Source organism: Corvus cornix, chromosome 11 (assembly GCF_000738735.6).
Source record: "Corvus cornix cornix isolate S_Up_H32 chromosome 11, ASM73873v5, whole genome shotgun sequence".
Classification (NCBI taxonomy): Eukaryota; Metazoa; Chordata; class Aves; order Passeriformes; family Corvidae; genus Corvus; species Corvus cornix.
In genome coordinates this window covers 10,875,974-10,901,241 of record NC_046341.1, presented here as the reverse complement: position 1 = coordinate 10,901,241, position 25,268 = coordinate 10,875,974, and the positions used below count along the sequence as shown (strand labels likewise).

The 25,268-nt window shown below is 37.0% G+C and overlaps 1 protein-coding gene across 4 annotated transcripts in view; it reads left to right on the top strand.

Annotated features, from left to right (window-relative positions):
- FTO (FTO alpha-ketoglutarate dependent dioxygenase) overlaps positions 1-25,268 on the top strand; it is a 231,995-nt gene that overhangs the window by 90,728 nt on the left and 115,999 nt on the right. For 3 of the 4 annotated variants that reach the window (XM_039558183.1, XM_019284214.3, XM_010396597.4), the window contains one exon: positions 11,332-11,456. In XM_039558183.1, the coding sequence (XP_039414117.1) occupies positions 11,332-11,456 (125 nt within the window). Of the gene's footprint in view, positions 1-11,331; positions 11,457-25,268 lie in introns of those variants that run through there. The other variant, XM_019284218.2, reaches the window with a different exon arrangement.

The following is a 25,268-nucleotide window of genomic DNA, read 5'->3' as shown; positions in this document are numbered from 1 at the left end:
TGAGGAGAGACACTAGTTTATCAAATGATATGTTCTCCTCTTTAAGAAGAGAAATATTTTTATATACCACATTGATAGTTTGGGTGATTGTTCACCTAGGCTGTGCCTCTTATGTGTGGGCTCTGAATTCTGTGAAGTGTGATTTGCCCTGTAGCATCATGGTGAAGCAGGTAGACAGTAACAGTACATGGAGATTTTTAGAGCTCTGGCACGGCTCGTCGTGATGTGTCTTTAATGGTGGAAGGTTTTGTATGAGAGAACACAGGTCAAACTGTTTTCCACAAACTATTATTTTTCATTTCTGCAGCAGATACAAAAGCTGTTTTGGGTTAGTGGAGAATATCTCCTTTGTGGCCTGTACTCAGTACTTGTCTGTTAAGGATGCTCAGCCAGTTTGTGTTAATACATCCTTGACATTGCTTTTTTACCAGTGGATTAACGGTTCCTTCTGGAAGAGTGCAGAGGTGATTAGTCAGCCACCTCTGACCTCTCTCTTAAGTTGGACTTTGCAGCTGAACTTGAGAACCCATATCTTGTTTCACGTGCCTGTAGAAGGAAGCGTTGGTGAGTGCTGAGGCAGGAGCTGGGAATGCTGTGGTGCAGGGTAATAGAATACACTGTTACAGGGTGTCTGAGCTCCAACAGTGTTATCTGTTTTCTAAATTGTATTGTCATAATTTGTGAGCACATCATGCAAATGTCATCTCTGTTGAGTTGCCAGAATCTGCAGCAAGTGATTTTTGTTTCAGAGAGAAATCAGTGCGCATGTGTTTGTATACGTTTGATTTGGTGATCACACGGGATTTTTTCTTTGTTAGGCACATGACTCAGATGATTAAAGTTTATTTTCCCTGATTGAGTGCTTTCACATTAATGAAAATTGTCTATATATTATTTTTCATGTGGTGAAATTTTCAAGTAGTTGGACATTCAATCATCTTCTTCAGTGTTGTAGCACGGTGTTTTACTGGAACACAACTCTATCAGACTAATCAATAGCTGCCTACAGTTGGCACTAACAGCCTTACAAAGTGTAGGTTATACAGATACATTGCATTCAGAAGAAAAATAAGTAGCAATATATATTACTGAGTTCTTGGCAGAATGGAAGTTGGCAACTGAGTGTGTCAAGAGGATGAGAACCTCAGTGGGAAGTGATGTGTTCTTAAGGGGTGGAGGTGTGCCTGTGTATTCCTCAGGTTAATGCTCCAGATCCAGGATGCTGCCCTGAAAGTAAGTGGAATATGATGAAGCAGTAACTGCAGGTGTGTGGCATCCTGGTGTGTATATTGTATACAGCTAACAGGGACCTACACATATGAGATTAGACAGAGTTTCAATATTCTTTAGGAGGAGCTGTGGTTTGTGTATTTTATTTTATTTTTTTTTTATTCTGGAAAAAAAAAGTATAGTTTTCTTTTGAGCCTACAGGATGTTACATTTAATCAGATATATTAACTACAGTTCAGCACTGTAATTTTGCAATTAACTCTTTTTCTTGTAAGATTTGTGTTGCCTTTATATACTAGTAAGATGTATTCCCCTTTATCACTCGTAATGGAAAATTAGTGTCTATCTGTAAGTGGCATATATATATAATACAGGTTTATGTAGTTTTATGTTCTAATAAGTCGGAATGACATGTGCAAAACTTTATTCCTGAACATGCTCTGAATGTGAATGCAAGAGAATTAAGAGTAAGTGGTTGCCTTGCTCTTTCAGGAGGAATCCATATTTAGTGTAAGTACTGAATCCAAAATAGTGATGGTACATATTTTGGGCAACTGTTTGAAGTAAGTTAAATCAGAAGGCTTTTCTGTTTGTTTTCCTTTGTCAGCTCCCCATTTTTTAAAATTTGCTAGTACATTGCATTTTGTTGTATGTTTTACACTGCACATCATCAGCATTTTCATGACCTACACATAAGGTACCTAGCACATGGTTTGATGTAAAGTATAGTTGTGTACTGTAACAGCACTGGAGAGGAATAAGGCACTGAAATCAGACAGCCTGGTTTTCCATTGAGGAACGAGGATCATAGCTTCCAAAAAAATGTATTTCCTAATGCTGTTGTCATCAACTCCTAGCAATGTCTGGTAGTGTTCTCCTTGCTGCTTGACAGTGTCATATTCCCCATACATTAAATACATGTAGTGTAGCAGGCTCTGTTTTGGTTTTATTTCCTATGTTCTTCCCAGCAGTGTCCTCTCAATTCTCTTTCTGTCTGTTTTGCTATGACAGCTGGTATCACTACTGCACTTAAATGATTACGAATTTCAAATCTTCACAATGGTGTGCCATGGTGTCACTGGGGGTAATGAAGTTGTTACTTGAGTCAAGTGTGACAAAACTTCATTCTTGAAAAAAACATGGTGGGAATCCCCTTCTCACAGGGATATCCACAGACCTGGTGCATTTAGGGCTGTGAGGATGATAAAGGCATTGAACCCCTTATGTCATTTGAAGATATGATTCAGCTGTATGTGGTTATCTTGCATATGTACTAAATTGCTGTTCTGCTATGGCATGTGTCTTAGACAAAGCATGCCCACAGGCACTTCTGGACATGTGGCTTGCTGTTTCATTTGATTGTGGCTTGCAGCTTCTTCATTCTGCAGTGTTTAACCCATTCTGTAACTTGACTTTCTGTTTTAAATTATTTCAATAAAACTAATGACATTGGAAATACACTTTAAATTTCTATATAACTATATTTTAGTGGACAGTGTGTTAAAAGATGTTGTGACTAAGGCAGTAAGTAGCTTGATGGCAACAGGTAGTGGCTTCAGTGATGGGAGAAAAATGCTGGTATTCTAGGCTTTTCCATACTAAATAGATGCTGAGATGTGCTGTTCAAGAAAATCAGTAACGTGACATGTAATTAAACACTAAAAGATAGTCACAAATAAAAATGTAATAATTCAGAATCTAGCACTCACTCCATTTTTTGTCATAACTTGTGGATGTTTAAATTTTTTTTATTATTATTACTCTTACCTTTAGAGATTCCAGTTTGCATTTTGAGCGCTACAAAGAGCGGAGATCTAGTTTGGCGATTTTGGTACAAGTTTGCATCTATAAATATTTTAAGAGAAGCTCGTATGTTACTTAGAGTGGTAGGGCTTCAGTATAAATTAGATGAGTCAAAGCAATGCCTCACATGTTAAATTATTTCATTCGAATCAGTAAAATTATATGAGTATTTATTTTGAACTACAGTTCATTTCAGTGTCTGTGAGATAGTATTATCTACTTCTGGCTTTGAAGCCCATCATTTTTTCCTCTCCTCTCTCCTCTACCCTAATTTATTCATAATAGTTGATTATGTTAATTTTGAGATGCTAAGAAAAGTACGGGGTACTCTTTTGAGTTATTTTGAATGCATAAAATTATTTGTTGTGTAATTCTTCAGTGCTTATTAGAACTGCACATAATTGTTGATGATGAGAATTCAGACTGCTGGCTGAGTGAGCATGTGCAGGTTGTACTCAGCGTGATTCAGTACTGCAAAATCTAAGCTGTCCAGAGTGCAGATTAGCCAAGTGAGTCTTGTTGTGCATCTTAGCTCAACTGATTTCAGCAATAGTAGATAATCACTGAAGCATACACTGCTGTGCAGTCCTTCAGAACTTAAGTGTTCAGCGTAACTACTGTTTGCATGTGACCAAAATGGAAAAAGGGAGGTGTATACAAAGGAGTGAATTATAACAAAGAACACTTTCTGCTTCAGTTCTTGTTCCAAAAACATATGTTCAGCCATGCAGGCAACAGTTGGGGTAAAGACACACTGTAGGTTTGGAAACAAAAGGCGTGTTCTTTTCTTGCATTCACAATGTTTTCAAACATATTCACTTGTTAGGGACTAGCCTGTCAGCTGGATCTTCTTGCAAGTGTGATTTCTTTTTCCTGACTTCTTTCAAAAGCTTTTTCCCCACAATGTTTTACACTTCATATAATCCACTATGCATGCTAGGCCTGCCTTGGTCTTTGTGCTATTGATGATTCAGAGGTGGAGGGGCCATGCTCTGGGAGAATGTGGCTGAAGGGTAACCTTTCAGTCACCCATACATCTGAAGATGCTAAGCCACTCTTATTCCAAATATCCTAAGTGGTGTGGTTGCTCTTTCATGATGAAGTGGGTTATACTTCACCTTTAGAACATTGCCAAACTGATTAGTGCAGCAAAAATATTTTGTAAGTGTTGATCTTTTTACATTTTTTACTTTATAACTACATATTGAAAATCTTACAGAGACTTGTCATAACTGCCTTAAATCATCCAGTAAAAAGGATTTTTTTTTCTCAATTGGAAATTCATCCAGTTGTGGCATGCCAGAGTAACCAAAAATTACTTGGTCATTACTTCTGTTTGGATTCCTTTTTCCTAAATACATGGTTCAAGACCTGGATATAAATATGCTTATATAGGCATAAAGGTAATGGTTATTTCCAAATAAGCTCAACCTGGTTTAATTTATGGCCTTTAAACTCATATAGCTAGAAAATGTACTACGTTAGCTCCACAGGTACAGATAAATGGAACAACTTTCTAGTGCAGACAAGACCTACAGTTTCTTTGGAAATGTCTAAGTGATCTACTCGCTGTAGGTTTTTCTAGGTCAAACTACCCATCTATCAAGTCAGGTATTCATCCTTTGTTGTCAGCAGTGAATACCTCAAAGCAAGGCAGGGCTGCCTACATTTTAATGCATGTAGACTTGTATATAGAGCTTAAGCATATGTCTAACTTTAAGCATTCTGCTCTGTAATTGGGTTATGTACATGTTTAGTTTTGGTGTGCGCCATTGAATATAATGGTAGGGGAGAATGTATAATCTTTGTGGCAATGGTTTCACACCAGCAACTTGCGTTTCCATTCCTTTTATGCTATAAAAATGATATGTCTTTCATAAAACTCTCTATTCTTTATATTTTATTTAAAAACAGACATAATGTTTGACTTAAAAAACCTGATTTTATGTTGGAAGTTCTCAATCAATAACCAGAACAGTTAAGGAGTTTTATGTTGGCTTGCAGATTATTCATATGTTTTGTTGGAGTATTAACAATGTTACCTGAATTCTCAGTAGCCTGGGAAATTACCACTGGTGAATGTCTAATGATTAGAATAGCCCATATAAGGCCCTTCAGTCCATGAGGATCATTTACTCAACTAGAAAATCCTCAGACAAGAAAACTCCATGTAAATATTTTCTAATGGAAGGTGCCAGCAAATGCATCCTTGGCAATGTATGTCAAAACTGCCAGAAGATCTGTGAGGATGGGGATTAACTTTTTAGCACTGTCATCTTAAGAGCTTTGACAGGGAAACATTATTTAAATGTTTTTTCTTTGACTGCATATGACTGAAAAGATGTTAACGGTAGATAAAACTAATATAAAGTAGTTAATGATACTGATATATATTCCAAGTCTGCACCTTTTTCTTTTCTTGAGGTCTATGTCAGAAATCCTTGAGAATACTACAACTTTAAAATAAATTGTACTTCCTTCTCAAATGAAATTTGATGATTTGTCTCCAGTCTGATAAAAGAAAGCACATGCTAGTATATTGCTTCTTTTGAGGAATTTTTGTTTTGTTTTATAGGCTCCTTAGAAGTAAATTATGTTTTAGATGTTGCAGTGACTTCTCTGACTCTCAGAAAGAAAATAGTTAATAATAATTTCTTTCCTTTCAGTTCCCATGAGCCTACCTTCATTGCACAGTTTGCATATAACAGCTAGTAAGAGTAGAATGTACTGAACCTTAAACAAATCTATTAGGATCACCATGGCAAGAAACTGGGAAAATGGCAGGAAAAACGAACAATGATTTTGTAAACCCTCCAAAGGTCAGAAAAAGGCTTTCAGTAAGTATGCAGAGGCTAGAAATCAAATCCCATTTCCTATCATAAGAAACCAGTTGTTTTAGCAGCAGTGGTTAATGTACTGTATGTGAAAGATTTAAGACTAGTTGGAAAGCTTTGCTTCTGTTTTATTAGGCTGCTATTGAAAAGCCAGCAGCATAACTTCAACTAGGTGCTTTGAGATTTCTTAATGGGCTGTCAAGGGCAAGACACCAGGTCTGTGCTATACTAGCTCTTTCCTGTACATTAAAACAACAGGGGCCAAATGATCATATACAGAAGTATGAATTACTTGATGCTTTCTCTGTTCCATATGGTCAGCCATGTCTTTGGCAATTAATCATGTACAGAATCAGTTGAGTGCTCTCTGAAGCATTGAAGTCAACATTTAGTTGTACCTGTGCCAGTGGGGGCAGTGGGGGTTACGAGCGTAAAATAGCAGGATGAAGAGCTGCTGGCGCCGAAGCCAGAGCAGCTGGCTTCTATAAACAACACTTTTTTCCTCTTTACCTTTTTTTTTTTTAACTTTCTTTGACAAACATGACTCATTTTTCAATATCATCCAAAACATGAGGGTTGCTGAGTGAAACTGTGATATCTGGCATAGTGGATTAATAAACAAAAGGCAGAGAATTGGGTTTAATGTGCCCAAATTACCGGGTGATAACTTAAACCATACTGGCTGTTTCTATTGTATCAGTGAAAATGGGCACATTTACTTGTGTTTTAAGTGGAAATTTTAAAAGTAAAGAAGAAATGAGCAGGGTTTTGTAATCAACTGCTGGCTTTTTTATCATGGAGGAGTTACAACATGTTAAATTAACATGGCTTAATAGATTTCAGGTTCTTTTTCCCTCTCCTCTAAAAGGGGCTATGTTCTAGTTTCATAGAATTTCATCAGGATACTTCTAGCACTAAAAGCAAATGACAAAAATAACAGGGAAAATACAGGACAGCATTTTAGCCCTACTTAGAGATTTTACTCATAATGTTTTTCCTTTCTGTATTAGTTATTGATTTTTTAGAGATGACTGCTATGTTAAAGTAGAAGTAGTTCGTAAAGATTCAGAAGCTTATCCTATTTAAACTGGTGGTGAGTAAATTAAATCTTAACTTAGACTGAAAAATCTGATTTGTTGACCCAATAAAGTAGGACCAAGAGGCAAACTGTCCCAAGTGCCACTTTAGTTCAGGCTGAAGGCTAATTTGTTTGACAGAACACTAGGCTTCATGTCTCCAGTTATACAGTGTTTCTAACCTTATGTCTGACTCCTCATGAGGTCTGTATTGAAGGAAGGAAAAATCTAGCTTTATAAGATTCAAAATGTACCAGTGTGGGCTTTGGAGTGTTTAGATGTTGCTTTTTCTTGCTTGTTTGTAAGCACATTGTGATATTCACCCAGGACACACAGTTCAGCAGGGTAGTGGCCTATGGATGTTAAAACAGACTTTCTTCTGCTGCGTATCTAAGGAAAAAATAATGTTATCCTGTTACAATACCTAGATTACCTTTGTTAGGTATCTAATTTTGTGTGTGTATCCTGGGTGAATAGAAAGACTTGGTTATAACAGTTTCTATTCAGTCCTGTGTCTCTGATATATTTTGTTGGTGGTAATTAGAGAAATAGGGTGTTGCTCTCTTGAAATCTAATCTTAGAACCTTCCTTTCTTACATAATGAGAGAAGATGCTCTTATGGCTGCTGCCTGATACGCCTAAATTTAGTTCTGCTGCTGTACCAGGAGGAAGGCAAAGAGTACAGTTTCCTAAATACTATTTTTAATGTAAAAGGCTGGATTTTCTCCTGGTATGTATATACACACACACACATACTTTGGGCTTTTTGAGAAGAGAGTTGTGTGTTTGTTTTTAAGACTTGGTGCCATTTGCGATTTACAAGGAAAGTCCTAAATACACAAATAGATCTGTAAGGATTGGGTAAGATTTACTGAAAATAGGAGCAATGCTGCTTATTAAAGAGGTATGCTGGCCAATGAGACAGGGAGTTGCTTCCCAGAAGAGATAAGCAATTTGTGTAATCTCGTTGCTTAGGTTGTCCAGGATATGTTTTTGCCAGCTCAGGAAGCAGAAGAAAGAAAGTTTCACCAGTTTGTAAACACTACCACTCTCAAGAATCTCTGTGAACACAAGGATGAGATAAGAGGGGCTGTAGGGCTGGTTGCACTGTTTATTTATTCTACTGTTCTGCAGTTCCAAGTGTGCTGAAAAACACCAAGTCAGTGCTGAGTCCAGTTCAGAATTGTGAAGGCTTCACTCAACATTGGGCAAAGGGGGCCTCTGCAGGCAATTATCTGTCATTAAAAGAATTGAGACACAAGATCAGATTTTCTTTGATGGGATGTGCAACTATAGTGATGTTCAAAAGAAGGTCATTCCTGCTCTTTAGAGCAGGGGTGGTATCAGCCGGGTTTCTGATGGATTTTTATCAGTGTTGATGTGAGGAAATGGCTTTCCCAGCTGATAACATCTTTGGCCGAGTGCCTTGAACCCTTGACCTTTATCAGTCAAGGTATATGTTGAATCTCCTTGTTAAAAATAAATCCCAAAACAAGTTACATGGAAAAGAAAACTTTCAAAGGAACATGTTTTATAATATTATTTTACCCAGAATGCTGCTTTATTTGTTACAATTCAAGATTTTTATTGCGATTATAAGAATAGCAAGTTATTAAGAAATGCCTCTATAAAAGCTACACATCAAGCCCTGCACTGGCATTCCAGGTGACCTTACTGCCCTTTCAGCACTCTTAGAAAACAAGTAAATCAGTTAAATTGCTATGTATTGTTGTTAATAATACTATTTCACCCTCCAGGTAGCTGTGACTGTACTCACAGGGCTCAATAAAGAAGCGTTTATGATGTCAGTGTCAAACTATGTGTTTGACTTGAGCCATGTACATCACCACATAAATGAAAGGTGTTGACAGAAGGCTGGAGCAATATAATTGTTCTCTCAGTAAAAAATAAATTATGTTCAGTTTCCAGAATTCTGATGTTTCTGTAGATGGAGGGAACTTTACTTAATGATACTCAGGACCAAACTTGCAATTTGACCAGGTCAACAGAATTCATACCATATCACATACAATGTGATTGTGAATACTTGGAGAAGTGATCACCCATCTCGGACTGATAATAATCTATTAACATCACCTTTTCATCAGATTTTGACTGAAAATTCTTTAGCAACTACCAGTTCTCCATGCTCTGCACTTTGTGAATCATTTATTTACAGGATCCTGATGTTTGTTGCACCAAATAACTATACTTTTAGCTTTGCAAGGCATGGCATCATTAAACTTGGGACTTTCCTGAAGTCTTGGAGAGAAGCAGACATCTCACCATCACCAGGGGATTTTCCTCTCCCTTTGTGATTAAAATGGCTATCCAAAGATTCTGAAAGGGAAATGTTGGTGGACTGTAGCCTAGCTGTATGGATACAGTCTTATCATCCTATAATGCAGAGGTAGACTGGTTGTAGTGCTCTGTGATGTCTTGTACATGATGAATATAAAAGTTAAAGCCCTAGTAGGTATATTTATTGTGAATGACAAGGAGTGTTAATTTGCACCATTAAAGAATGTACATCATCTCATGTGAGTGAGTTCCCACTTGCTGTAGTCCTCTATCAAATCCTGCTTTAAATTGTGCAGCTGCTGGAAGCGAGGCTCTAAGGTCAGAATTGTTGAAGTTGGCGGATATTAGAGCTTGTGGAAAAGATGTTGTAGGTCAGTGCAAGGGAAACCCATGTCAGTGAATCCTTATCTGAAAATGCTCTCTGGCTTTTTGTTTGCTTTGTAGCAGGGTCAAGAATGTGATCTGTATAGACAGAGTTTTGAACATTTTGAGTTTTTACAAGAAAATGTTCTTGATGTTTAAGTCCCATATGATGGGGTAATGCCTTTTGGTAGATATAGCTGGGAGGTGGAGAGAAAGATGCTTTTTGTTCTTTGTCATGTGATGTTGGTGCAATAAATTTATTTTCCGGCTCTGTGAACCCTGTCATGCTTCTCTCTTGGAACAACCATGGCAGTAGCAGTGCTACTCCTACTTTACATAGTTTAAGAAGTGTATAATCTGCATGTTATTGTTGTGGAAAAAAAACCCTATCAGAACGAGGATAGATCTGTCTATTTTCCAAACTGAAGATAATAACAATCATTTCTCTCCCCGAATTCCCAGAGGAATTTTAGTTGGGCAGGACAGAATGTAATGTGTATGTGATGTTGAGGAGGAGGCAATATGCCATGTGTTTTGTCATGTTGTTCCAATAAGGGGGGTTATGCTGGGAATTGGAATTGCAGCTCTTGGTTATGTTTGAGTTGTGTTTTCAAACTCACATGCACAACTTCCCAGGTGAGAAACTTTTTTTTGCCTCCTTTTCTGTGAAAACAGGTTTGTGTAAGAATTCAGTCTTCTGAATTCTGTTCTGTCATCCTTCCCAAAAGCATTTAGATGCTTTGATACATTTTTAGAACATGTGAGTAAAGGTTAGAATATCAAAAATAATTCAGTGTATGTTGGAGGCTGGTTGAGGTGAAAAAGGCAATATAATGCCTTCACTGAAGAGACTCTCAGTCTCTGCCATGGTGGCCCTGCTGCACATTGAGGAGCACATGGGCATTGGTGGATGTAAGACTGGTTGGTAGCTGAGCATCAACCATTTCCTTCCCAACTTGGTAGACGTGGAGAAGCGCAGGGAAAGAAGAGGAGAAAATGGTGCATGAGTTAGTAGGCAAAGATGGAGGGAGGGATCTGGAGTCAGCTTGGTGCAAGCATGAAGGATGGTAAGAGCATCTCCAGTTCTCTTACATCAGCTGTCAGCACAACGTTTGGTAAGGCCAGTAACATTTGATCTGCAGAGACTGAGCGTCATCCACCTTCAGATTACTTAAACCCATTGCATGTATATATATGTGTATATATATTTTCTAATTTATTCCATATATTAAAAGACTTTATTAGTTGTTTATTTGAAGTATTTAATGATAAAGAGAACATGGGGACATCAGCAAAAATTCCATTCAGAAGGTACAATACAAACAATTTTCTTCAATAGCTTTAGCAAGGACCAAAGGGGAGAGTGAAATCCCCCAAACAAATGCTACATTGAGGAAAATACTTCTGATATTATTTGATACAAGATAATATTTAGAAAATAACTATGCCTCAAGAAAATGTGGGCTAGAATACACAATGTCTTGTTGTGATACTTAAGGCAATGAGATTTTTAGGTTTACCTTATGTGCCATGTATATTGATTAAATACCAAATATATGGTGGCCATTTCTAACCATCATTTACTGTATTGATTTGTCAGCAGTGGAACTGTAATAAAAAAAGTTATTGATTTACTGTCCTTATTTGCTTATGGGCTTTTTATTAATTTTACACATTGTTTTCTATTTCTAGATTATAATTTTTATGTGTTTCCTCCCTTTAAGACAAGTCTGGTCCTCTCTGAAGTTAGAAAAGAGCAACAAATTGAGGAACAAAGGAATGAGACCATCAGCTGCTTCCTGCTACTTCTTAAGGAGAGACAAAAGCTACGTAAAGAATGGACAGCAAGGTGAGAAATACTCCTATAAATCCCTTGAGTGGAGAAAAACGATGTTTTTAAAAAAAATTCTAAATTTTCACTGTTCAAATAGGAATTCCTTGAATGGGATGGGATAGTCCATGTTTCTGTGGGGTAAGCTGCTCCCTTACTGTGCTCATACAGTGCACAGCTTGGTAGGCAGCACTCAGATCTGAGGAGTGGTGCCACCGAAAGTGCCTTCAGGTTTTGCACATACTGCTGCCAATATGAGCAATGCTCTTGGCTGGAATACTCTGCTAAAACTACACTTCTTCACCTCTTGGCTGCTTTCTTCATGCTCCTCCCATTTCCTTGTGGTGTCCTGCTGGTGTTAGCTGGGTCATGTTGGGTGATACGGGTGTGTGTGTAGTGCTGGAATTCATACTGTGTGACTGTTTTACTATACGGAGTTCTTAAAGAGAACCCACTGCCATAGATCAGGAGGTGCTGTTAACAGTGTTAAAAAGCAGTTTATGTTTCTGTTTGGAAAGGTTTATGTTGCTGGTGTGTAATCAGCTGAATGCATTTCAGAAGCACCAGATACACCATACTTTTAGTTTGTTTAGAAACAGGTGAATGAAAGAGAATTTCCACCATGTTCTACCTTATGTTCTTCTCTTTAGCTGCTGAATGAGTTGATGTCACCTTTTTTCACACCTATGTCTAAAAGCTATAGGTTTATACTAATTTTATAATCTCTTACTATTTTATTTGATATTTACATACAATATCTAGCAGTCTGTGAAATTTTTCTGCCAAATATATATATTTAAAACCAGGAGATGTTCCTTACTTACAATTAAATATAGTTTTTAGTCAAAAGTATTTTTAAATCAGATTTTTGTTATGCAAATTTAGCATTTAACTGGCATGATTGTTTTATCTGCACTAAATATTACAGTTAAGGGAAATCTCTTGTATTTTGCTGGTGTAGTTCCTGAAGATTCTATGAGATTGCTTTTAAAATGTTATCTCTAGATTTTGTGTCTGGCACTTGAGTATCTTTCCTGCTCCAAATAATTATAGTAAATGAAACATTTTAGAAATTTTTGATAAAAATTGAACATAATTACATGTAATTATTTTTAAAATTACAGGTTGTGTTTTATAAGTTTGTGTCCTTGTCAGTATGGAATGTTTGTTTGTATGCTACTCATTTAAGATTTCTGAGTAAGCTGGCTCTAAAATATTTTCCGTATTATCATATAGGGTTTACATTTTTCTTCTTGAGCAATTTAAGGGATTTTTATGGGTTTTTTGTTGGGTTGGTTTTTTTCGGTTTTTTTTGTTTTTTTTTTTTTTTTTTTTTTTTTTTTTTTTTTTTTTTTTTATTGGTTGGGTTTTGTTGTTTTTTTTTTCAGGGGGGTTGTTTATTTGGTTTTTTGCCTTCCATCACCATACATACTAAATAATGCAGATGTTTTAGCTATGTTGGAAACAGAGGAAATCACTTAAAGCTTTTCTGTGGGGCATGTGCATCTTCATTGTGAAACAGAATAGAAAGTTCCTAATGAGTGGGATACGTTTTTAGAGTTCATTTTGTTTAACAGTGATTTCCTAATATACAAAGTCATCAGATATCATGGCAGTTGTGATTAATTTAGAAGTACTGTGGGTTTCAGTGCTCCTGGCCCCACTCACTGCTCACAGGGAGCTCTGGGGCTGGAGCCAGGGCTGCAGTTAGAGACGTAGCCCAGCCTCTGACACAGCAAAGCTGCAGCTCTTGGGGGGTGGGAGAGGCACAAGCAGATGAAGTGCAGGCCTTCTTAAAACTAAACACCTGAAAGAAAATTTCAAGAGCGTTGTGCCTTGAAAGTTCTGAAAGAAAGTGTCCTTTGAGTATTAAATATCCATAATCCTTTTTCTTTCCATTTGATGTTTCCCATCCCAGTGACCTATCTGGGAGTCTCATCCATATGATCTGCATAAAGAGACTGTTACCGTACACCTCACTTGGCTCCATCAAAGCCTCAGCTCCGTGTCTGGAATGAAACACTGGCTGTGGCAGCCATGGAGCACACGGTGCTGAAAGTTATAAAACGTCCGCCGTGGTACGAGCAGGGCTGCCCATGTTTTAGAGATCAGTCTATTGTGTACTTTGGAATTACATGAGAAAAATGTGCTTGGACAGGAAATAATTAGCACTTGTCAAAGGGCAGGCAATAGGTTACAGTACTTTACTTTCAACAGGCTATCAGGGGATCAGCTAGATTAGATAATAGAATTTTTTTCCTGTGGAAGTTAAATACAGATGACTCTAATTACCTTACATTGTGCATTAGAGAGCAGATTATGAGCAGTACAACTTCAAGAAATTTAGGTCAATGAAGGGAGGGCAGCTGGCAGAAAACTTCACTCTGCACTTGGTCTTTGTAGAGTTATGTAGTCATTCTGTTCTTTCTTGTGTTTTATTTGTGTCATTAACACCTGAAATTAAAAAAAAAAGTACATGTTGGGAACTGGTGATATAAACTGCTTAAACTTTTGGAAATTTAGCCTTTCCCAGAGGCATATGAACTGTTCTGGTTTGTACCTACTCCATTAAAGCATATTCTTGTGTTTTTTGCTGAGAGTTGTACCAGTGTTTCTGCATATTAACAGACTGAAATGACTCTTTAAGATTTTATTTCAGCTCCACAGCCTGAAACACATGGCAGTGTGCTTAGTGTTGTACTCACCATTTCATAGACTTGTGATGCAAAGATGTCATCGGTATCTTAAGTATCTGAGCAGGTCTTCCAGGGATTCAAGTTGTTCTCTGAGTGGTAGTGATCCAAAATACTTCAGGTAGGACTCAGTGAATGTCCTCTGAGTGTTAACAGAAATGGTCCAGAGTTTCCAAAGCCCCAGATTTGTTTATACTGCATGATAGTGCCTGATGGACAGGTTGTTATAGCTGTTAAAGAGCTGCTCTAGCCCTTTGAACTGACCCCTTCTTGACCTCTGCTTACAGAAGGTCACTGTTCAGCTTATAAAGTTAGGGGAACCTCAGATTCTACTGTAACAGAGGGTGAAGGGAACAGCTGTGAATTTCGGACTAACCATGCAAACCTGGATAGACTTTTTAGGGTCACTGTATGATAATGAAAATTGTTACCAAATTATATGGAAATTTAACAGCAATAGTGGGAAAGAGAGGGTGGAGTCTAATGCATTGGGTTTGATAAATGAAGTGTGAAGTTACCCATCTGGCTCTAGACAGCCCTCTTTTTCTCTACGAAAGGGAAACATTTAAAAATAACCATGGTACATCTAGAATCAATGACCCATACAGAGAGCTGGAATAGATCAAGATTTAATGGTGACTGTGGAAGAAATTATCATTTGAAAAGTGAGACAAAGGATGAGAAAGTACAGTTCAATATCTGCACCTGATTCATTTTTTAAAAAGACCTTAATATTTTCCCTGTTGATGATGTTATTGACATTTTTTATTTTGCTTTTTAACTGGAACCAGCAAAGTTGTTATATCACAAAGAAACAGGGGAAAAAAAAAGTACTTGAATTTCAAGAGAGAATGTTCCACTCTTCCTGACCAGTAAGTGCCTGAGAGAACTGGGCTATAGTGAAATAAAACTGTAGCTCTTATTTCTCCTAATAGAACTTGTATCATGTTATAATAGCATTGTCTTTAATGTTTGCATGACATACTGCACTTAATTGCTAGTAGGGTTTTGTTGTATTTTTCATGGAGATACATTAAGTACCAAACTAATTTGTCATCAATAAATCAACAAGAGATTAATTTAAAGGGTAGTGTTTAACTGCATTGAAAATATTAACTGCTAGGGAAAAATATGGTTAGTTAAACCATTACTAAAGTATGGGGTTTTTAATCGAAAAATTTTATTAGTACAAAATGGTTTTATTGTGACACAGACTCTGATGTCCATTTTGCTATTTCCCCTCAGTGAAATTGTATCATTTCTCTTAGGGGAAATCCAGCCAGATACTGGAAAATATAAAGTTTTGGGGAAAGACATGAAGTGGAAAGTTTGATAAAATTATTAATGATTGTTGAAGTTTCATAGTTGTGGGACTTACCCAAATTCTGAAATCTTAACTTCTCTCTAAATCTTCTAATGACAAATTGACATTGTGAAAACAGAATAAACATTTAATAAATAATCTGTACCAAAGTAAACACAAAATTCTTCTGGTTCATGATATAAACAGCAGAAAAGTGTTAATTGATTATATCTTGTAAAAATCAATAACTTATAACCTTGCATCATTAGAATAACACAGTAAAAAATCTCTTTTTATGGGGTCATTCTATAACCCGTAATATTTTGTAGACTAGGTCACTGTATTTCTAGAATGGTTATATTCTTGCATTTTTGCATGGCAGTGGAAGAAAGAACCTCTTACTTGTGGCAAATCATATTAGTTTCAGGTTTCAAGTCATATGTGAGCTATAATTCCTCAGCATTTTTTGCCTTTGTCAAACCTTCTCTTAGATCTCATAATTTTGACATAACAATTTAAAGGTATGTATTTTTTTTCTAGCTACAATGAGCACTAATACTACAGAGATAGTCTTAGCTCTCAACAGTGAAATCTGGATTTCTATGTTGATATTTATATAGGAGTGTAAATTATAAATACCTAGTGAGAAAACTGAGTCCTAATCTATGATAACACTTCAATTCTATGAGAAAAACAAAGACTCTTATCATAGAATCCTAAAATAGCCTGCATGTTAAATAAGATACAAACTGGAAGATTTTATAGATTTTATTTTCTGTTTTGAAGAAAAAGTTAATTTTTTCTTCTTTCGCCTAATGTACTTGTATCTTGGAATTTTAGATCATAATTAAGGAGGTTATTGAGGGAGATTTTACTCTTTTTAGCTTCAGTAGGAGAAAGAGGTGTTGATGTAAAGAAGGACCGTGTTTGCTCTGTAGCAGGGGAAATGTTGATGGGTTAAGAAGTTAACATGGGCTTTGAGAAAATCGGAGCTTTTTTTTTCTCCTGTCATAGGCTTTGTGTATTGTCAGGAACTCATGAATGCTATTTTTTAAAAGAAATGTAATAATACCAGTTGAAAGACTGGTTGAAAATACTGAATTTTTTTTAAACTCTCACAAACCTGACGAGATGATAAGTATATGAAATGTGAACTCTTCAGAAACTACTGCAATAGGAGCTATACCAGTTCCCAAAATTTTACAGACACACTGCAGAGGTATCAAAGTTTGTCAGAGAGTGGGGGGAAGTATTTGGGTTGTTTAAAACTTGTGGTTGTTTTGTGTAACATGAGAATGACAGATTTGTTTTTTCCATGTTGTGGAATCCAGTATCCATGTTTCTGAAATTAGTAAGGATCTCAGTACATACAGCTGCGTGATCTCCAGTGTGTTTTTTGATAACATTTGTCCTCTCTGGACAATGGGTCTCAGTAAGTTAGCAATGAGCATACACCAAAATTTTTATTCACCATTTTGGAAATCACAGGGAGAAAAACGAAAATTCCCTTTGGATTCTTTGACATTCATACTTTAGATGTTATGTGTGTGAATATTCCTTAAAAGAAGAAAATGAAACTGTTCAGCACCCAGTATGTAACCTAAAACAGGTTTTCAGAATGTAAATATACTTAGACAATGTGCAGAAGGTAAATTGTGGCTCAGTAATCCTGAGTACAGTATGTTAATCAAGATGATGTTTCAGACTGGAAACCAACCTTGCAGCTTTCAAATGAGTGGAGAAAACACTGCAACATCAATGAAGTCGTCAGGTCTCCTGCTGTAGTTATGCTTAGACATCAGCTGCCTTGATTGACCTTTGACTTTTCTCCAGTTGCTTATTGCCAGATTTCTTTTGCTGCTCATGACCCTTCCTGTTTTCTCCCTCTGTCTTTCACCTGTGTTTCTTGTATGGAGGAGTCTTTGAAGCAGCCAGGCTTGGCATCAATAGGTCCAAGTACTCTACAGAACAATGGAAATGCAGCTTGATTAAATGCTGCTGTTTAGCTGTTCCTTTGAAACTGTCTTGACCCTTTACCCTTGGAAAGACTGTATGTTTACAAGCTGTGGCTACTTACAGAAAATCCTGCCTCTTACCTTGTGATGTCACTATATGCACAGTAAATATGGTGCAAAAAAATTACGTAGTGTAGCAACCTAAGCCAAATGGTATTGTAGGGCAATCTAAGAAAAGTTACAGAACTTCAGCTCTGGGTCTCTGTGTGTGGCTTTCCTTTGTGTCAGACTGTCATTAAGGCACTTTGTAGGGATTGTTTACACTGAATGTTTACTTTATCATTTTAGTTTAATTTTAATGGTTTACTTCTGAAAAACCATAGAGATGCATCATCCTATACCTGAATAACTACCAAATGAAATTTCTTTGACATTTTTCTTTTTTGATTTTTTCTTTCTTGATTTTTTCTTATTGTGCTAGATGAATTTTTCAAATAATTCAATGGCACTTCCAAAACTGGCAAATGACACAAATTTAGTCCTTATTTATAGTGCAATTAAAGCATCCAAAAAAAAAAGGTGATAAAGAATTTTCCCACTCTATCAGAGATTATTCAATGATTTATGATTTTTATGTTTGATTTTACTTGGACAGGCTTTTAAATTCAGCATTGGTGACATTTCCTTATTTACGTAAGCTTTCATAATTGCAGTACAAGAAAGATAGATAGGGTTGTTTTTCCAGTGGCTTGACAATGATTTGTTCACTACCATGGGGAGACCTGAACGCTGGAAATGGAGATTATTGCATTTCCAGGCTGCAGGATACTGGAGATTGACTAGATCACAGAAGTGACAAATTTATAATCTGTGGAGACCAAGTGTTAGCCACATCATCAGACAGTTGAACCACAAAGTAGCATTAGCATCAGCTGTCATCCTTTCTGTAGGAGAGAATGGTGTCTACCAGAGGCGGGGGAAAGGGGAACGGCTGGGAAGGTTCAGCGTGTTATGCTGTGCTCTATAGCTGCCCACGTTAGATAAAGACCTGATGTTATAGACTAGGGATAAGGTGTGAGAGGTCCAGTGAATGAAAAATTATCATAGATTTATTTTATTTTATCCACTGAGGTCTATTTCTTCTGCAGTATCAATCCATACTTTCCTTTGCCTTCAGCAAAATGTGCTAATGTCATGGTGTCTAACATCCATACACTACTGGCAAACTTTTTGTGAGCTCAAACTTTGTCTAAAACTAGGCATTTAAAATTAAGAGTCTAAAGATAGAATTCTCTCTTCTGTAAAAAGATAGAAGCCTTATTCAAACTGGACTTTAGCTCTTGTAAAGCTGAATCAAATAAGTTTAATTTGGAGGTGTGTTAAATAATCTGTATACATTACCAATGATGATGAAGCAGAGGATAACTGAAAGGGTTTACCCAGCCAAATGGTGCTGATCATGTCATACCATGAGTGTAAGTGAGCACGTGCTTACGGAAGTTCCTGACTGAAGTCTTAAAGGCTGTCAGCCTTGTGTTATTAAAGTTTTTCCACATATATAGAACTTGATGGCTCCAGGGACTGGCAGTGAAATACAAAGCCTTTTGTTTTCAGGTCAGCAGTTTAAATATGGTTCAGGTAGGTAGTGCCAAAGATTATTCCCACTGGGTATCTGTGTTTGATGGCCTATGTAAAATGCATCGGTTCTCCAGCCCTGGTAGGCAGGTGTGTATATCACATAAAGCAACTGCTACAGCTGACACTAATTGGTACCGTTGCTGGCACTTCTGGAGCAGCCAAAAATTAAATGGATGTTGAAACTGAGCAAGATGCTGTCAATGCTCTGAGCAGTCCAGGCTACGGTGGTGAGGTGGTGATAAGCCAGTGAATGTCATGGATGGCTGTGGGCAAAAAGAGGCTTAGTCTAGTGCATTGCTCTACAGTTTGCTTGCATTAAAGTTATAGTAGCACATGCAGATAATCATGTGCTGGGAGAGGGGGTAAATTCCTGGGCAATCTTAACAGGATTGGCAAGAGGGGAGTGCAGTCCACGGAGAGGTCAAAGAATGGCTTGGAGATGTATCAGCTAATCTGAGAAACTAAGATGAACTGGAGAATAGGATTTGATTTACTTGCTACTGATGAGATCTTTTGGGCATTTGAAGAGTATGATTTGGCTACTAATATTTGTTCAATTTATTTTGTTTGAATTTACTGCTGTGTAATTATAAAATTATAAACTATGCTGATCTTTTAAAATAGCTAAAAAAGAGAAGTTGGCATTTCTTAAGCTTAAGAGGTTCTGTAAAAACAGAGAACCTGGGGACCTGTTACAGAGCATACGTTGTTTTCATATTATTTGTCTTTTTTTTGGTAAATGACAGCAGCCCCAAATGGGAACAGTGCTTAGAGCATATGTAATAGTAATAGGAAACACTATTATAACTTACTTGAGTAACTGAGAACTCTTTCAGAGGTATGAAATAGAGTACTCATATTTCCATACTGCTGTATTTGAGGGATCATCTACCCTGGGTTGGTGGTGGAGCAGATAGGAACTCATGGGAGGAAGTGTGTTAAAGTAACAATGGTGGACATCAGTGATATGATTAGAAAGAGAGAGAAATAATTGGAACAAAAAGGTATCTTGAAAAGTATCAAAAAATTGAGAAACAAGTTCTCAAAATGCAGGGTTTGTGGGAGAAGCCAAGAAAAGTCTATTGAGTGTTAAAGTGAGGGCAGTAATACTAGGAGAAAAGAGTATTCTGTTGGAAAATGAGAGTTCTGAGAATTCTAAGAGCTACCAATAAGAGGGTGTTCCACTTTTTCTGCAAGGTTAAGCTGAATGGATCTATCAGTTATGCCTGTGGATATGCTGGAGTTAGATTTAGCCCCAAATTATGCTGGAGGGTGTTTTTTTGTACAAGTTTGGACAATACTGTTAAAATTTTTGCCAGTTGTTTTTAGGCAAGTCAACATTTTCTCATTTTTATTTTCTCATATTTAATAATGTCAGCATTTGGTCTTCCTGAGATATGAAAAATATTTTCATCAGAATTATTTTTGACCACCTAGTTAATGTAGATTTGAGCAAGTGCACAGGGGAGGTGAAGTAATCCCAGTACCCACTCCAGTGTAGGTGACTTGCTGGCTGCGCAGCATGTTTGTTGTAAGGCTATGTAGTTTAATGCATAAAAGATCTAAGTATTTTATATTAGACCATCCTGAAAGCACTTTAGGTATTTGCCCTTTTTTTCCTACTTGGACGTATGGATAATCCCCGAATCCAGGTGTGTATTATTAGGGACTGAGGGGGTGGTTGGAGGAAGGGAAAGGAAGGGAGGAGAAGGATTTGAGAGGTAAGAGGGTGCAATACTGGAGGAGGCTTCTGCCTGTTGTGCTTGCCTGTAGGTGACACTGTTGCATCATTTATCTGTACATTTTCACATATGTTGTCCAGGGACAAAAAAAGTTTCATTAAAATAATTTGAGAGATTCAAAAAAATATATTTCACTAATGATTCTTTAAGACTTGGCTAGAGAATGGAGTCTTAGATGCAGGTACATGAGTTCCATGTTCGCCTTCCCAAAGATGGCAGCAGTTTATAATATTATTTCTGATTAATTAGCTCACTAGCATTGCATCTTCAGTTCAGTATTCCCGTGAAAGATGAGATTCTAAAAAGACTGCTCTGCATGTTTCTAAAGACTTAATGTAATTGATAATACATTGATGAAAAAAAAATCTTAATTTGCTGCTGAGTTACAGCAATATAAAGTTAAAATGTTTTTCTTTGCTCAAGTCATTTAAATTAATAATGTATGTCATTAAGTGAAATATCACTGAGGATTTTTTCTTCTTTGCCATTAAGTCTGGTGGCTGCAGCGAAAATGAAATATTCTATGAGGCTTGAGCAATCATCTATCTCTAAGCTACAGTGTGCCTGCTGCCAGATGTTCAGGTGCTGGTGCTGCTGCTTTGACATGTATATCTCTTCCAGGCAAAAAAAACAATATATACATCAGTCCAGGTGCAAGGTGGCCTTGCCAGCAAACCTGCCTCCTCCTAGCTGTGACACTCATCCACTCCCCGTCAGAGTGTGTACGTTGGAAGGGGATTGTAATTAACCCCTGGAAAGCATAGGTTTCACTAAAGTGATGTGCGCAGTAATGATATTGTTAGCTTCCTTAATTTCCAGTTTCACCATCAATTATGCCATGTGTTTCATCCAGTTGGTGCTACCCTCCCAGTGTTAATTATAACCTACAAGACTGTTACAGTTAATTTTATGGCAAGCATATTGTCTCTTCAAGGCTCCACAGAAGCTCATAAATTATCTTGAAGGTAAAATGTAACTTGGGGAACTAGTTATGAAAATTCCATCCATCTCGCTTAGGAGGTGCAGCTGCTACTGTCAGCTGCCTCGCTGCTGCATTGTGAAGGAATTATGGTGGGTCAGGTTTAAAAGGCGAGGCCCAGGCTGTCACTGAGGAGAAAGGCTGTCCTGGCCCTGTCAGACAAGTACCTTCTGCCAGTCCCTTGTGGTTTCACTTTGCAGGCAGTAAAAGGCAGGCAGTGCAGGTGGATAGTCCCCAAGCTGTCTCTGTTCATTACTTTACAGAAACTTGTTTTAGGTAGGCAGGTACGGAGACCTTTTCACTGTTGTCATAATGTTAGGCATCATCTGCAAAGTGCAAGATAGATAACTCTATAAATAACTCGCTGTTCTGTTGGGCTGGGATGGTGGAGAAAAGATGATTAGTGCTGTAGAGGCACATGAAATAGCTCGCTGGTTTGTAAAATGACTGTTGGTTTAATTTTAGCAATAGCTCGGTCTGGAAGAGCACATCTGTTCGCCTTTATTTCGCATACACAATAAGAGGAGGTGCAATTTCACTGCTAAGTAATTTGTGTTGGAGTTTCACATTATATAAATTAGCATGGGTTTATATGGGCATTATTTATGATATCTGTGTGTGTGTGTCCTGTTTTTGTTGCTGAAGGAATTGCAAACACTCATTTCCTAAAAAGAAATAAAAGTGGGGGGGAATAATAAAAATAAAGCCGCCCATTGCTCAGAAGAATGAGATCAGCATTCAGTGCTATTTATATTTTAGTAGTACACTTTTATTATTACTATAATGCCTTATTCTGCTCTTTATAGCAATAATACAGGACTGCTGTAGAATATAATGCCTTATTCTGCTGTCTCTTCCTTTAATATCTCGTATTTCAATAGTTTTAAATGCTGTTAAGCTTTGGGTGTTCCTTTAAGAATAAAACCAAAGTGCAAATCAAATTTCCTGAGAGGCTTTTTATTCTTCCACTCTTTTACCTTTCGAAAGGCCTTCTGTGTTTATGGTGTTGTTTCCTAACCTCATTTACAGCTGGGAGGGCACACGAGAAGGAATACTGAAAGCTGATACTTTTCCATAGGCAACCACAGTGCAGATGTGAATGTACAGACCCATTGTGAATGAGTAAATGTTATGAATTCAATTGAGGAGAAAATGAACAAACACAATAATGAAAAACAGTAAGGATAATTCATCTAAATGTATATTGTTGGTTTGTTTTGACAGTCTTAATTTAGTTCTAATTATTCTGGATTATTCATTACACAGGGAAGAAAACATTTTCAAAATAGTGCTGACATTGTAAATTAGACCTCTTATATGTTTGAATAGGGGAAAAAAATGCTCATTAGAGCCTGAAAATGACTACATTTTTAATGTATGTTCTTTCTTTCTTTCTTTCTTCTTGGAATTTACAGTAAATGTGCCTTGTGTTATCTTTTAGAGGTCCATCCTTTTCCCAGAGTCAACAGCACACATTCTGGTTTATTCCCAGAAGCAACAACTAAGTTTCAACTGACCAGAACCCTGTATTTCTATTTGTTTAGTTTATTTAGAGGGAAGGTCTGCATTAGGTAGAGCCCTGGGCAAAGTGAGGTGTAAAAACAGGATCTCCTTGAGAGTAGACCTGGAGGTGTTGCTTCTCAAAGTTCCTTTTTGGCTTCATTCTTTCCTTGTCTCCCACAGAAGAGAAGGGGGAAAGTTCTAGGTGATGCTAGAATTTCCCATTTAATGTGGGGTTGCTTCAGCTGGTCATGTGTGTTATGATCTCCTACACTGTAGGATGTCAACCTATATACAGAGATTATCCATAAATACTGCCATAGCAATTCCCCTGTTGCGGGGTACTCCCACTTAGGATTCTGCATCACAGCTGGGGGCTCTCTGCAGCTGCTGTAGTGTAGTTCTCATGAGTTTGTTTAGGTTCAGAAGGTTGAGGGCAGGAGAGAAGTCTGAGAATTCAGATGTCCCATACTGGTTTCTTAAGGGATAATTTGACTGCTGAGTATCCAAAACCATAACTTTTATTTTGCTTAAAGTCACGTGAAAGTCTCTGGATTATTGTCATCATTGTCTCTTCCCAGCTTAATTTTGCACCATTGCAGTACTGCTGAGTTTAAGAGAGTTACTCTTGATTTAAGTTAGTGTGATTGAGAACAGAATTAGAGCACAGGTCCTGGTAAATTTTCTTTCACACTTTCTGGTGATGGAATCTCAGACTTTGATTGTGATACTGTTACAGAAAGAGATGCATCTGATTTGAGAAATCTTTGTGGTTTTCATTCGACACATAAAATGATCTGTACCAAAGTAATTCTCTTTTAAATATAAGGAAAAAATTTTATGCAGTTGAATGAGAAAAGATTTCTTTTTTCAGAATAAAGTGCCTTTATTTCTTAGCTCTAGGCCAACTTTGAAAGGGAAAATCTGCATTTGGAAAGAAAACTGAGGTATTGCAAAACTGCTTTTTACAAAAATGGATTGAATTAGCTGTAACATAATTGGAGAGAGAACTTCGAGTAGGATTGCTGGACTACCATAATACTATGCAAATTAAATTGTTTAATCAAAGATACATGATTAAGAAACAAGATGTTGGTATGGGCTTGGTTCCTTACTCAGCAGAAGTATTAAACAAGATAATTTCAAGAACATTTATTGTTTCTTAGAAGGAAAATAGTTTGAAACAATATAAATAGAATCACGTATGTGAGTTTTCACATGTTCAAGGCGAGTTACTGTGTTTCTCTGACTTTTAGCATGAATTCAGGTCCTCTTGTTATTAGTCATTCAGTGTAACTGCACACAGAATACTTTGTTGAAGACATTCTATTGATGGAGCTGGTTTGTACTTAGGATTTCTTGCTCTGTACAGTGTCTGTACAAGGAAATCCTCTTGGTGTCTCATCAGAGTATTTTAAAGCAAACAAACAAAGTTGCCAAAACAAAAAATCCAGCAAAAGAAAACCAAACCTCCCTTAAACTTTATGCCATACCTGTGTTTATGAAATATGTAACTTTTCTTTTTTCTTACTAGAACCTATTAGCATATGCATTAGCGTGCTAACGTAGATGGTGATCTCAAAAAGTGCTGACTGACTTTTTCTGCACACTCTTAATTGCTAACTGATATGGAAAAGCCTTCCTTCAATTTTTGCTAATTCTTATTTTTATCCTACAAAAGAAACCGTAGTAAAACAACATGCTGTCAAGTATTTTTTTTTAAAGTTCAAGTGTACAACTTTTAAAAATGTATCAATTATTATGAGGGGCAGTTGAAGATGAATACAGAAAAATAATTTTGTTTGCCTGCTCATTTTTTTTGCTCAAAGCCTGGCCTTTATTTAAGCATATTATTTTTCTGTGTCACACACAAAAAAATAACCCTACAAGATTTATTGGCGTTTGTATGGAAAAAATGAAAGGATTTTCATGTTTTGTAAGAAACTTAATACACTCTCACAGATGGCCCAGCTCAGGTGTGATTTTAATTATGAGATAAAACAAAGCCCAACACAGTAGG